Here is a 13,830-nt window from a genome sequence, read left to right as displayed (position 1 = left end):
GAGAGAGAGAGATGTGTGTGTGTGTGTGTGTTAACCTTTGGTAAAATCTTAAAGTTAAATGACATATTATTTCTGAGACCATTATTCTCTTAAAGCGTTTGCTCTGGTTTATGGTCTTCTATTATTTCTTTTGTATGTCTAGAGTTGTTTTTTTTTTTTGTCTATCGAAGGCACGTACATGTAATTTCTAAGTTTGCATCTGCATAAGATAACACCTTCTCGTCTTCATTAGTCTTTTTTTTCCTTCTATTTTGTATATTTCTACTACATTTATGTATGAAAAAAATACAGAAATGAATTCAATCAATACATCAAATATACTTCATTTCATGAGATTATGTGCGTTAGATGTTTGTAATTCCCTTGACAGAATTGTAAACTATTTCTTAAATGGAGACACAAAGATTGGCAAGATGCTCACGACTTTGGCTTAAAATTTCTGAAAATACAAAAACGACAAAGCAAAGATACAAAACTACCTTCACCTGAATGATGTTTGTTATAACAGAATAAAAGTCTTGACAAAACTTTTTTTTCCGTCGGGGGGGGGGGGGGGGTCCAACACCTAATTTTCACAAACATATATTGTGTTTACTAGGAGGTATAAGATACCGAAGATGTCGTTGAAATGATTATCGACTGACAAATTTTAATTTTTGTCATCTTTGAACAACAGGCATTATTTTGTGAGGCTGTTATAGACAATGTACGTGCTGGTCTTTGAAGGAACGGCAAACCATTATACCGTATTTGGAAGGAAAGAGATTTTTTAGACCCGGGAATATATCAACGTAGTACTAGGGACTCCATACCATAGCAGACGTGATAAAGCTAATACTGATATTGCTGCTGCTGATGATGATGATATTAATGATAATAACAACAATCATCATCATTATAACAACCACAGTATAATAGACAACAGTGATAATGATACATAATAATAATGATAACAATAATGATAATGATGATAATAACAATAATTAATAATAATGATAATAATAATAATAATAATAATAATAATTACTATTATTATTATTATTATTATTATTATTATATTATTATCATAATAATAATAATTATTATTATTATTATCATTATGTACTAGAAAATAATACTATTACATGCAACAAAAAATCAGAAGTAATGTTTTAGATTTATGAGGATTTTCGGGGAATTACGAGATATCTAAACTACATAAAATGCAGGAACCATTTTTTTTATCCTTAAACAAACATCTATATTTGACATCCCATGACTTTCTTATTTCATGATATAAATGTAGTTATGACGACACTTCTACCATTGCTACACTTTATTTCATTTAATATGGCAGGAAAGCAGAGAGTCAGTTCAAGTCACGGTGTGAATGTATGTGTATGTGTAAGCGCAAGTGTGTGTGTGTGTGTGTGTGTGTGTGCATCTCTTTCGTTGGAGCTATGGTGCTAATGCATTACTAGTACATTGCATGTTGTGTAATTAATAATGTGCACTGCTACACAATACGTTATCTTATTGTCCATACCCCACGTGGTTCTTGGGATATGTTCACGCCCACGTCGTGATGGTAAGATCTGGAGGAGAAGGTAGTGTACGGAGGGGGGGGGGGGGAGGGGGTATAAGGCCGGGGGTGGCTGGATTTTCGGAAACGACTTCTATTCGCGCCGGCTCGACTAGCTAGTCAACAGTTGAGGCGAGGCGATCTGAATCTGGCATCGATTACGGAATATGGAGGTCAAGATCGAATTCTAACTACAGCTCATCGAGCTTCTACAGAGAGTGAATAGATCACGATCACTTGCCCTTCTACGGGAGTAATGGAATGATCAAGTAATAACAAGCAAAAACCTATTCACGTGACAATAATACCAGCTAGTCTCGTTACCCGCCACCTCTTTTCTCTCCCTGATCGTCGTATCTGTCAGTCACACTTTAGTGTGTACGCCCACACATACTGCATAAAATGATAACAATCACGTCTAGTAATTCCTTAGCACGACATGCTGTCTCTATTTGTGTTGATTTCTAACAAAACAAAAAAAAAAAAACCCTCTCGTGACGAGAGGTAAAATCTTGATGTAGGTAGTCATGAATAATTCACTGGATGAACGTCACACGCATTTCGTGGTTCAGTTTAAAATAGTTTCCATTAGCCCGTGAGCACATCTATCAGAACAGCAATGCATTGGTAGACAGTGGTGGGATATACAGACTTGGGAAGTGCAAAATAACTTGTTTCAAGTGACGTCTGTTCGGTGATAATTCTATTCAAAAGAAGCAGTTTCTACACGCCATCAGGTCTGTGAATACTGAATATTGACCCCACGTGAATAATCGTGAACTTGAATCGTTCATTTAAGTTTACAAATATTCAAATGTTGTTTTGTTTTGTTTTGTTCCTTTCTTGAAAACAAACTTTTAAGAACATTCAGTTCCCTCCTGCTACCTAATTAGTTCTTAGAAGAATAGGAAGAAAAAAAAAAGTCGAAGTTGGTAACCCCCTGACGAAACTTGGTTATGTCTCCCTCGTGCATGCCCTCCGCTGTGCCTCTTCGCACCGCGGTGTAAGATGTCGGTACAGGAACCGGCTGGTCTGAATGACCATGACGGGTACTCCAGGGCTACAAGGACTCAAGTGCCCTCTCCATCTCCGTCTTAAGCACCTTCTGTGTCTAACATTACCCCGGGGTCCCCCAGGCCCCGATCATTTCATAGGGTAAACAGGTACTTCACGGCGATCGTTCAGCGTCGTGTTCATCGTCTGCCCCGCGTCGCCTTCCCTCCTCTCACAGGGCACATGACCGCTGCGCACGCTTGCAAGACAGCCACATGATGTGGAATCAACTATGAAACCCAATTATGAGAGATGAATGCGAGATAAATTTCATTGCCCAGGCGTATACTGCAACCCGAGTAAAGGGTGAATTAAAAAACAACAACAACAACAACAAATGAATATATGCAGAGGAACGAGTGTAAAACCTTTTAACTGGATAAGCCGCAACGCCTATTGATATCCATCTATCTGTCTATCACAATGTATTCTCATTTAGTATTTGAACGCAACTGTAACAATAACAATATGAGAGAGAAAGAATGTGTGTAGGGTGTGTGTGTGTGTTGTGCGTGTTTGTGTGCGTGTGTGGTCGTGTGTGTTGTGTATAGTTACCTTTCGTTCGTTTGAAAGCTATGACGAGGGTCGCAAGTTTGTAACCTGTGGACAGGGCTTTGAAATGCGAACGTATAATCACCATGGCGTATCTAGGGAATGCGTGGAAAATTATGTATGCCAGCAACAATGGCACGGGAGTATCAGTGTCCTAGATCGTGATCCGACAAGGATAGTGCGCACTCTATACAGTCATATGTTACACAGTCATATGTATCGACATGTCTCTTGAATACACTATTGCTCTTGTAATTACCGTTATATCTAAATATAGATGTCTCTCTGCATGTGTTCCTCCCATATTAACACCAAATACACGTGTACTGCATACGTATATGAATATGATTATGAACAGTATGTCCCCCAAAAAATTACAATCCGATTTTTGTATTGTTAACACCCAATATGATTAAATTGTCTAAGTACTACTTCAGTGTCTTAAAATACAACATCTTAGTTCTGTTTTGCAGAAACCCCCATTCAATTTGGTTAAGCGGTCACAGAGAAGTGTGGATTGTTGTAAAGCATGTCATGAGTCTGATTCTTCCAAGTTTAGCACTTGGATGCTCTTGTGTGTGAACACAATAGACAGAACTTGCAGGGAAGAGATTCCTGACATGCTCCACAAAATTCCTCATTTCTCTTTGACCACTGAAGCAAATTGAATGGGGTTTCTGTAAGATGTGGGCAATGAATTATAGTTTTATACCCTGAAATTGTATTTGGATTGATTCACTATTTTTAAAGTTATAATTGCGGAGGGTCTCATTGTATTTTTTTTTTTTGGGGGGGGGGAATACGGCATAATGCGTAAGTGTGAGTGTATGTCTGTTTGTATCAATGTTAAACCGAATTAGATAAGGTATCTCACTATCTTTGATAGCATAGTAAAAGTTGGGGTCATAAATGTAACTTACTATGTAGCTTTTCGGACGTAGATGATGGAAAATTCGGACGAACAGCCTGAAATTACGTCACTCACCATTCCCCCACACATGAATTTTTGTGGACGAACAGCACTGTATTTGCCCGACTTCTTCTGAACTATACACAAAAACTAAACGACATCTCTTTTATTTGGGCGGGGGTGGTGGGGATGGTGGTATAGGAATGACAAGAAACAGAATAATAGATTCAGAGGAATATTTTCGGCTGCATAATTAATTGTTTTATTAAAGAATGTAGCGAGGTCTGGATTCATAACTGATAGAATTACTTTGGCAAGAAAAGTTACAGTTTTATATGGTTCGATACAAGCAATGCATTTTTCAAAAGCCACAACGAAACAGCATCCAAAAAGCTGAAAGGCAAATGGGAAACAGACACCCTCTGTAGTTCTTTTAGTTACATGATATGGTTCAGGTTTGTTTGATAAAGTTATTGTCATCAAATTCGACATGTCACGGATGTATTCTATGCAAATTAGGATGTTGGGCTCTTCAGAATTCTGTCGTCTTCTCCCATTCCCATGGTAACGAAATATTTAAAAAAAAACACCATATATTTTCAATGATAAAATAGTAATGAAGTTGAAGTGACTCATTCTATCGATTTAGAATTAGGCCCTACCCTTTCAAATGCAATTAGCTTCTATATGATAAGAAATGGACCACAAGTTGTTGATTTTGTCTTTGTTTTTTTTTTTTTTAAGAGCGGGATTACAAAGGTAAAGTCCAGTATAATACAGTAGGTATAAAACAAGGATATATCATATGACAATGTCAAAGAGGAGGAGTAACATTTAAAAATACATTACTACATACAGTTCCTATTGATTTGTATGCTATAAGCATATCTGCTGAAACTGTTTCCTCTGGTATGACCATTACCGTAAAACAAATTGTAATTACTGTCAGAACTAAGTGTACTTTATAGAGTGATTTGTGTACTTATTAAAGTCATCTGCGTTTTGTCATGATATAGGAATAATCTTATCTTCTCAAACATCACTTTCTATACAGTCGTTGACATAGCAACTACCATGTTACAGAGGAGATAATAATTATGAATTTGCAGAACTAAGATTGCGATGGCAAACAAAGTCTTACTTGAACATTCTCATAAACTTCTATGATGTTTTAACATTGTTTCATTATGAATATTGTTTTATGGAAATTCAAACGTTACCATAGCAACTACCATTTCTGAGGATTTTCATGAGGTTGAATTATTGTGTTGTATGATTACAAATATACTTCAAAATAATCTTTTTACTATGACAACGGGAGAAGACGTCGGAATTCTGAGCGATTCAATATACAAATCTGTATTTAGAATAGATCAGTCCACATATATACCAAATTTGGCACTTTTAGACAAACCTGAACAATTTGGTCTGATCTGAATGTGCCGCTGGACTATGTTTCTATCAAAGTTTGATTTTGATTTCAAGTCAGATCATCGCAATGCGCTTCCCTTTAAAATCCGTCTGCCGGTAAACCCATTGACTAATGGTTTCTAATGTGCACTATTCAGTGAGTGCATTTGTCAGTCAAATCTACAGCGATACTCATGTCATGTTGATAATTATTTCGGGAAGCTTCTTGAGCGGACGCCGGTGCTAGACGCGCTTCAAGACCACTCCACAATTATCTTCCACAGACACCAAAGAGCCTTCTTCGTTGTACGTTTCAGTGGAGTAGAAGAAAGACAAAAAGACCCCATAAAAGGGTACCAAGTTCATTTGAAAGGCCTCATATGTCTTATAGCATGAGAAACATAAGAAAACTTGTAGTGACAGGAAATAAGTATATCATGACAAACTGCATTTTCTTTAGAACGCAATGAAACATGGTATATCTAGTGTACGATGACATATTACTATCTTTTTATTCCGTTCTATTTTCACATGGTCGCCTTTCAGTTATTAAAGAACTGATTTTCATGATCAAATTGCGAATTAAAATGATAAGAGAATGAAAATGCACTTAGTCAAGCGAATATCACGCAGGCATAATATGACATTTGAGCTTAAACTAACATTTTATTTGCGTTGTATAATTAAAAGATCACAGTAGCGAATATCTCTGTGACAGTAAAGAGATTGCATCTGATACTCCGTTATCTATGCGCATTTTTATTACGGAAATGCTCTGGGAATCCACAGAAAAGTAAATGGAACTCGACGTAAATATCTCATGCATTACTGCTCAACGTAAAGATACCATATTTTACGTCGGGGGCGCTGTGGCATAGTGGATAAGACTCCCGACTCCCGAACGGAGGACCGCGACTTCGAATCCCGCCCAGTGCTTACATCCTTGGACAAGATGTTTTTACCCACAATGTCCCTCTCGACCCAGGTGTATAAATGGGTACCTGGCAGTATAGAGTAATAATAATAGCAGGGCCCTCTGGTATAGCAGTGGCAACACTGAAGAGGCTACCCTGGGTAAATAAGACCTTATTATTATTATATTATTATTATTACCATAACAAAAGTAATATCATGGAATGTCATAATGGTCAAACCAACTCATCGAATATTCATCGCCGAATAACATTATTACTTACAAATCGCAAGAAAAAGGATCACCGAGTGATTTCATTTTTCATGGAGAACACAACATGAAACGAATGTTTTAGAGTTAATCATTGGTCCATTACTACTTTATCTTCCATTGTCTTCCCTAAAACAAGTTCAGCTAGTTTGTGGGACTTTGGAAGGTTTACGAAAGAGTGTCTTGGCAAATTCTTCCCTATAATATCATTGTAAAGGGAGGAGTAATCCTTATTCCATATGCAATCGATCAAGTTCCAATCGTTGCCTATCCTAGAGCGAATCAAAAACATCGTCAGAGAAGAATTATCCGAAGGGAAAGAAGCAAGGCAACAAGAAAAAAAGGGAAGGACATTTAATGAAATAAGAATCATAGATAGAATAACAAAGTAAACGAATTAAAAAGAAAACGCTCTTTGGTGTTACTTTAAGAAGCGAAATTCGCACTGCGTGAATATGCGCTCGCTTGAATTTTCAATCACGGCGGTCTTCTCCCGTGCTCTGCGCATTGATCAAGCAGATAGGAATAGCCACGCCATAATAACCCATTTCGCTGTTCCAGTTAAACTCTAGAGGGTATCAGGCCCTTGGCGATGTGCTATGTATCAACTCGAGCATCAATTACAAAAACAGCGTGACCAGGTACTACTTTTCACGGGCCGCCTGTGGCACTGGCCTCGAAGTGTAACGACTGCGGTGCAGACTACCTCGCACCATTTCTCGGTTTACTCACCATATTCATTCGGCTATATACGCCGCCACCGTTGTAATGAGGTTTCGAATTGTCATTCAACTGTTCTCAGGTCGTTTCACTATGTTCTTTTTTTCCCCTCTTTACGATCACCAATGCGCATCCTACGAGGATACTTTGCAGGGTGCTCATTTATGTACTTGCCATTACGCGTTGTTGCGGCGGGGGGGGGGGGGGTGGGGGTGTGGGGGGGGGGGTGACGACTCCAGACTCCATTGAAATGATAACAGCGACTGTAGAGAAGGGTTGACTATGTTTCCATAATGAATTTCCCGTGTTCGTTATAATATGGCAACACGAGTGAAACGAGGGCAAATGAAATAACATATCGGACATCATGTATCAAGCCATTACAGTTATTTTATCCTATTTGTTTTTTTTTTTCTTGGTCTTCATTCTCCTTCTTCTTTCCAGTCTACGTACCACTACTGCAACATATAATGAATCAACGATTCCACTCTTGGTCAACCTTTCTCCCTCCCCGCCCCCTTTTTACTCTCGAGAGAATTTTTTTTCCCTTCTTGATAGGGGATTGTGACAAGCGCGAAGCAAACAGCAAAGAAGTATCGGTGCTCGGAGCGGTGCATGGCGTTGATACTGATTATCCAGGAGAGAGATAATACCCGGATTGTGGCTACCCCACCCCATCCCTCCCCATTTTATATACTCTCTTACCAAGTACTAATGATAGGTGAGAGAAGTGACACACATATTCTATATCTATTCCTTCTATCTACAATTAAATTTGTATACATTTGTGCAATTTTGTTTTAAACTGACCATTGTGTTAAAAACATTTCTCTTCCAAAATCAAATGGAATATAAAACTTGTATGAAACGTGGAATATGGAACATAATATATGTATATATATATATATATATATGTATTTGTGATCGTGGCGATTAAAATTTACTTACAAGATACCGAAAGATGAAAACAGCAACAGCAAAGCTTTCTGCTATATATGATTTGGAATCCCCAATTTAAAATTGTTTGGATCATCGCATATATCCAAAGAAAATGGGAAACAGACAAAGAGAGAGAAAGATGTACGGAAAGAGAGAGAGAGAGAGAGGGGGGGGGGAGAGGGCGACTGCAATATATTCGTCCACTCAATTGGATTTTTCCAAATTCTATCCAAAGTCGCTAATTATAGGACGAAAAAAAAAATGCGGGCAGTGGCAGAGAAGTTTGTACGGGAAGGAGTCAATATTACGATGTGTGCTGGCCACTATATGCATTTAGTTGGGGTAAATATTTGAGCGTACTTGAAATGAACAGAATACATGGAGGATTGGGCGCTTATTTACTGGAGTGCTTGTTTCCTAGTATATCAACACGGGGGACGTGATTAAATGTATGGCAGTTATTAATTTCCACAAAACCCTGTCATGATACAACTCCAAGGACCTATCCCTGGCCGTAGCTGAGCGTTCGAGGCAGGGCTGACGGTTGGAGCATATTTGCTTTTCATCTCCCAAGCTTGGGGTAAGCGGGTATCCACTCCTTCCAATAAAATTTCATAGTCGACTAGAGACAGGTAACAAACGGTAATGATTTCAATCCTGAAATCTTCTCCAACCGTACCATGCGCAATGGAATCAACACTATATTCGTAATTGTAATTACAATTTATAGGAAGATATCTTTTCTCTTATACTAATTCCATGGTAAATTTACATAGAGGTAAAAAAAAAATAAAGTTTAAAAGGACTCTTACGAATATCATACATACAACTGCTATTTACTTACCAAACTCTAATACTGCTATGACGATGGCAGTAGTAATGGCAATTTTACAAAAATAGAACAATGATGATAAAGATATGAATCATCTCAAAATCATGACACTCATGAGTTTAATTTCTGGTCTCTTCCAACACGTATACTCAATTCCTCATCCATGTCATTTATGACCAAACTACATGACGATTATGCCCATGAATGACGCAAATTATAACACACGACTTCATACGACGTTTGGATGGCACCTTCACACTCTCAGTGCACGTAGAGATGAGTTGTACAACGTATGATAAGACATGAATATGACACAAAGAAACAAACATGTTTTAACACTTGTATGTCTACGATTAACCCATTATCAGTGCGAAGTCAATGGTTGCGTAAATAGTACTGCTAGGAAATGTATTATTGTCAAGAGTAAAAGTTCCAGACTTCCGATCCGGGGAGAAGCATTAGTGGACGGACTGACACGCAGGTAAGTTGTAAGTAGGTATTGATTGAGATTACCCACTGGAGGGGCAAGGTTCCGTCTCGAATTCAGCAGCATACTGAACCCTTATGAAACTCACAAATCTAGTTGTAGCATTAACCCAATGAATTAATCTCCTCTATTTTTTTCTTATGATTGGAAAAGACAGTAAAGCCTAAAGAATATCTCTGTATCTGATGGCTATATATAAACCTTCCAATGATTTCGGGTGAAATATGATTTGTGCTCGTCCGATATTAGAAGTTCTCTTCACATTAACATAGCATATTACTGTCTATTTTGGACCTGTTTCACTTGTCGAGTAATTACTGTTAGTAGTGTAAGCACAGTTCAACTATTACTCTTTCTCGAACTTCCCGAAAAAGCTATTTTAATATATGGGTAAAGACGAGCGAAAAGGGGTAATTAAGCACATTATCAATACTATCGTAGAACAAAGACTCGAACCCAGTTAAGAGCGCTATTCACTATACAGTATGTCCCCTAAAAAATTACAATCGATGTTCGCATTGATAACTTTCAAAATGATTGAACAATCTAAATGCTATTTCGGGGAATGAAAACTATAACTTCTTACCTACACTTTGCAGAAAAACCAATTCAATTTGGTTAAGTGGTCACAGAGAAATGTGAATTTTTGTTAATCATTCATGGGCCTATTTCTTAAAAAATCAGTAATTGATGCTCTTGGAACTATGAACACAATGGACAAAATTTGGAAGGAATATGCTCTACAAAGATCCTCATTTCTCTTTGACCACTCAAGCAAATCGGATGGGGTTTTTTGTAAGATATGGGTGATAAGTTTTGTTTTCATACCCTGAAATTGTATTTGGATTGATTCACTATTTTTAAAGTTACTGCTGCGGACGGTCCCGTTGTATTTTTCTTTTTTGGACATACGGTGCAACATTGCTCACCATCGCGTATTCTGCCAGCAAACAATTCCAATGTAAAAGAGAACAACTACCTATACAGTAAATGTGAATCAAGATTACTTATCCGAAAGACTCACCATATTCACCTCTGATATGCTGTTGATTGAAACTATGTCGATATCCATTCCAATATCGATAGGAGGGCCTGTACAAAAAGAAAGAGAGGGAATAGTTTTACAAACATGTTGTATTTTTTCTGTCAGGAAACTCGACGGTAACGACAAAATAATGACATCAAACAATTGTCTATATTAACCAATACTCTTAGAATCTGAAAAAAAAAAACCGCGAGCTATTCCATACATTCATTCATTCATTCATTCATTCATTCATTTATTCATTCATTTTTTCCCATTTCCAACAGAAACATTTTTGAATATTTTACAGAAATTGAATACATAGATTACATCACAATACATAATAAAAGATAAGATTATATCTAATCATACAGAAATGCTGGAAATGGGGAGGAATGCTAAAAAGCAGAGCTCGTAGGATGCATTCCCTCCACACGTAATACGACAAATCATATGATTGATATAATGTTAAACACCGACATACATTCTATTTTCGTCACTGACTACATTTCCCTTTTGACATTACTTTATTGCAAAGTGGTCACAAAGGTGGACCTAAATTCAACTTTTGTTTTATATTATCATACATTGTACATTATCACTATTTGAGCATATCAAACAAACAAAAAATGAAAAAGTATCAACGCAGTATAGAAATAACACGAGTATTACAGTAACACATTGACCAGAGCAAGACGTATTATTGAACATGTAAGGCAAATAAGAAGTAGACGTAGAATAGACAAAAATATAAAATTGCTGCATACTATGAAACCTGTCTTGCACGTGGATATTAGCTCAACATAGCAAAGCAAGATAACTAGCAGATTTAAATAAAATTATGAATAAACCACTAATTTACTACGGGTACACGAATGCACCATAATTTTTTTTTTAAATCATGAATGAATGCGTCATTCAACAAGTCACTAATTCAATCACTAAGACGAAGAAGAAATGACGAGAATCGACAACTCCTTCAAAACACCTGCACATTGGGGTGCTTCATATTTTTCCCCATAGTCTCTTGTGCTGTTGACAATGCATGTCCAAACTTTTTGCTACAATCCACCTTCATGTCAAAGGCTTGAATAATCATTGCAGTCTTACACCACGCAGATGCGTTTTTTTTTCTTTCTCCTAAGCTAAGGAAATGTCATACGTAGCTATTTAAAGGAAGAGTTCCGTTGGGCACGACGCTATGCCCTCAAAAGAACATGCATAGAGATGTACGATGATTTAGTTCTACACGGGTGACTCTGGCGTGACCTGATCAAATTTTCCATTCACTTCATTACCTCCTACTCGGCCAAAGCTCCTCTATGGTACGAGCTTAGAGCCTTTCATCCACTTTACGTCCACAGTCTACCTAGGCCATAATTACACTGACCGCGTTTTTCGCCCACGGTGAAGAAAGAAACAGGAAAATGGAGAAAAAGGGCCCAATATAACGCCCACTAAGCTCCTTTAAGAATAAAAATCAGGGGATAATCACGCGCTTGACAAATAAAACACGCTGGTCGCATATTCCCCATCTCCAAAGAACTATTGCAAATTGCATACATTCGAGCCATGCAACTTAATTCACCTACCCGTGGTCCACTGCCGAGAAACTTGAACATGCCTGTATATTCGGTAGACTAAATTTTGATATGTTCATTTCTTTCAGTTACCTCATGATTAGCCTTCACGCCTTAAAAACTTCAGATTACAGCTGCCTGGAGAACTCACTCTAGAAAAGATATCATAATATTACCCCCTCGCTTCAATAACTACATTGGTTGTACATTATATAATCGCGAATTCTGTTTGAAATTCTTCTGCTCCTGTTCCTTTTTGTTAATAGCACTGCCCATGACTATAACGTTTCGTTTGTTCAGCAATACACCCCTGTTTGGCAACTATCTCACTCATATTATGTAGCATCAAAAGTTCATACCCAGTGATGGGGGGATCAATCATTGTTCATGCGGGTCCATCACTTTGGAATAAATTGGCATTGTGGTATCCGAGAACCGCGTAGTATCCATGCATTTCAAGTGAAACTGAAATTTGACATTTCTTGCATATAAGTAGTTGTTTCGTTTTATATTTTATTTGTCTGTTATGCATTTTCCCTACTTGAACAGTTTCTATTTTCACTTCTTTCAAGCGCTCAAAGCGTTTCTCTGGATATAACGCTATATAAATAATCATAATTATTATCATACCATAATTGATGGATCCCGAAATTCAATATGTGTAAAACCCACTGGCGTTGGATTCTGCAATAGGTGACATCGCATTGTAACATTGTGTAGGAGTTCTTAAATTTGTTAAAACAGAAATAAAAAGATAATCTGAAAGAGCACAGACATCTTTTTTTTTCTGAAATGAACCCTCTTTTCATCTCCACCAGCAATAACCAATTTCTCCTTTTTCAAGTTCATGATATGAACTTGGAACATGAGAAATGGGTTATTGCTAGTCGAGATTATATTATATGATAATGAACACACGCACATCCAGGTCAAATGCACAAACATTCAAGCCCAGCTTGGGTGTACCCCACTACAGTCGAATCAATCAATTTCTGTTACGGTCATTGTTCTTGCAAGTGAGGCCGCAGATAAAGTAGAAGCATTATAACAGTCGTTATTTGAGATTTCCCTACAAGTGTGACAAACATCACGCGAAACGTGTATATATATATATATATATATATATATATATATATATATATACATAAAATATAATGTCTATTGACTAACTCTTCAATCATGTCAATAGGTGGCAGCACCAAGTAGGGCTATAATGTGAAAAAAAAATATCGTTACTGCGGGGACGTCGCTTTATTTTTTATTTTTCTCTCAAGCTTTAGGCCAGTCCATAATCCTAATCCAGTGATGCCTCACTAAACTTGTTAAAGACATAACAAGGAAAATACCTGATGTAAAAATGATTTAAAAATCTCCCATTTTTGTAAGTTTCTTTTTTTTTAACCTGCTTTAATGACAAACATCTCAAATTACTACGAACTGAGTGATCTCCTTTTGCAATCAAACTCATCATAAAAATAAATATGAATATAACTACAAACATATGATACATGTATATATATATATATATATATATATATATATATATATATATATATATATATATATATATATATATTAC

General features: G+C 37.0%; 1 protein-coding gene across 1 annotated transcript in view; it reads right to left on the bottom strand.

Moving 5' to 3' along the window:
* LOC140234635 (gamma-aminobutyric acid receptor subunit beta-3-like) overlaps positions 1-13,830 on the bottom strand; it is a 76,309-nt gene that overhangs the window by 45,770 nt on the left and 16,709 nt on the right. The window contains exon 3 of the mRNA XM_072314663.1: positions 10,672-10,739. Within this exon, the coding sequence (XP_072170764.1) occupies positions 10,672-10,739 (68 nt within the window). The remainder of the gene's footprint in view (positions 1-10,671; positions 10,740-13,830) is intronic.

Source organism: Diadema setosum, chromosome 11, assembly GCF_964275005.1.
Source record: "Diadema setosum chromosome 11, eeDiaSeto1, whole genome shotgun sequence".
In the NCBI taxonomy this organism is placed as follows: domain Eukaryota; kingdom Metazoa; phylum Echinodermata; class Echinoidea; order Diadematoida; family Diadematidae; genus Diadema; species Diadema setosum.
The sequence above is the reverse complement of the archived record's forward strand: the minus strand, read 5'-3'. Positions and strand labels throughout refer to the sequence as shown.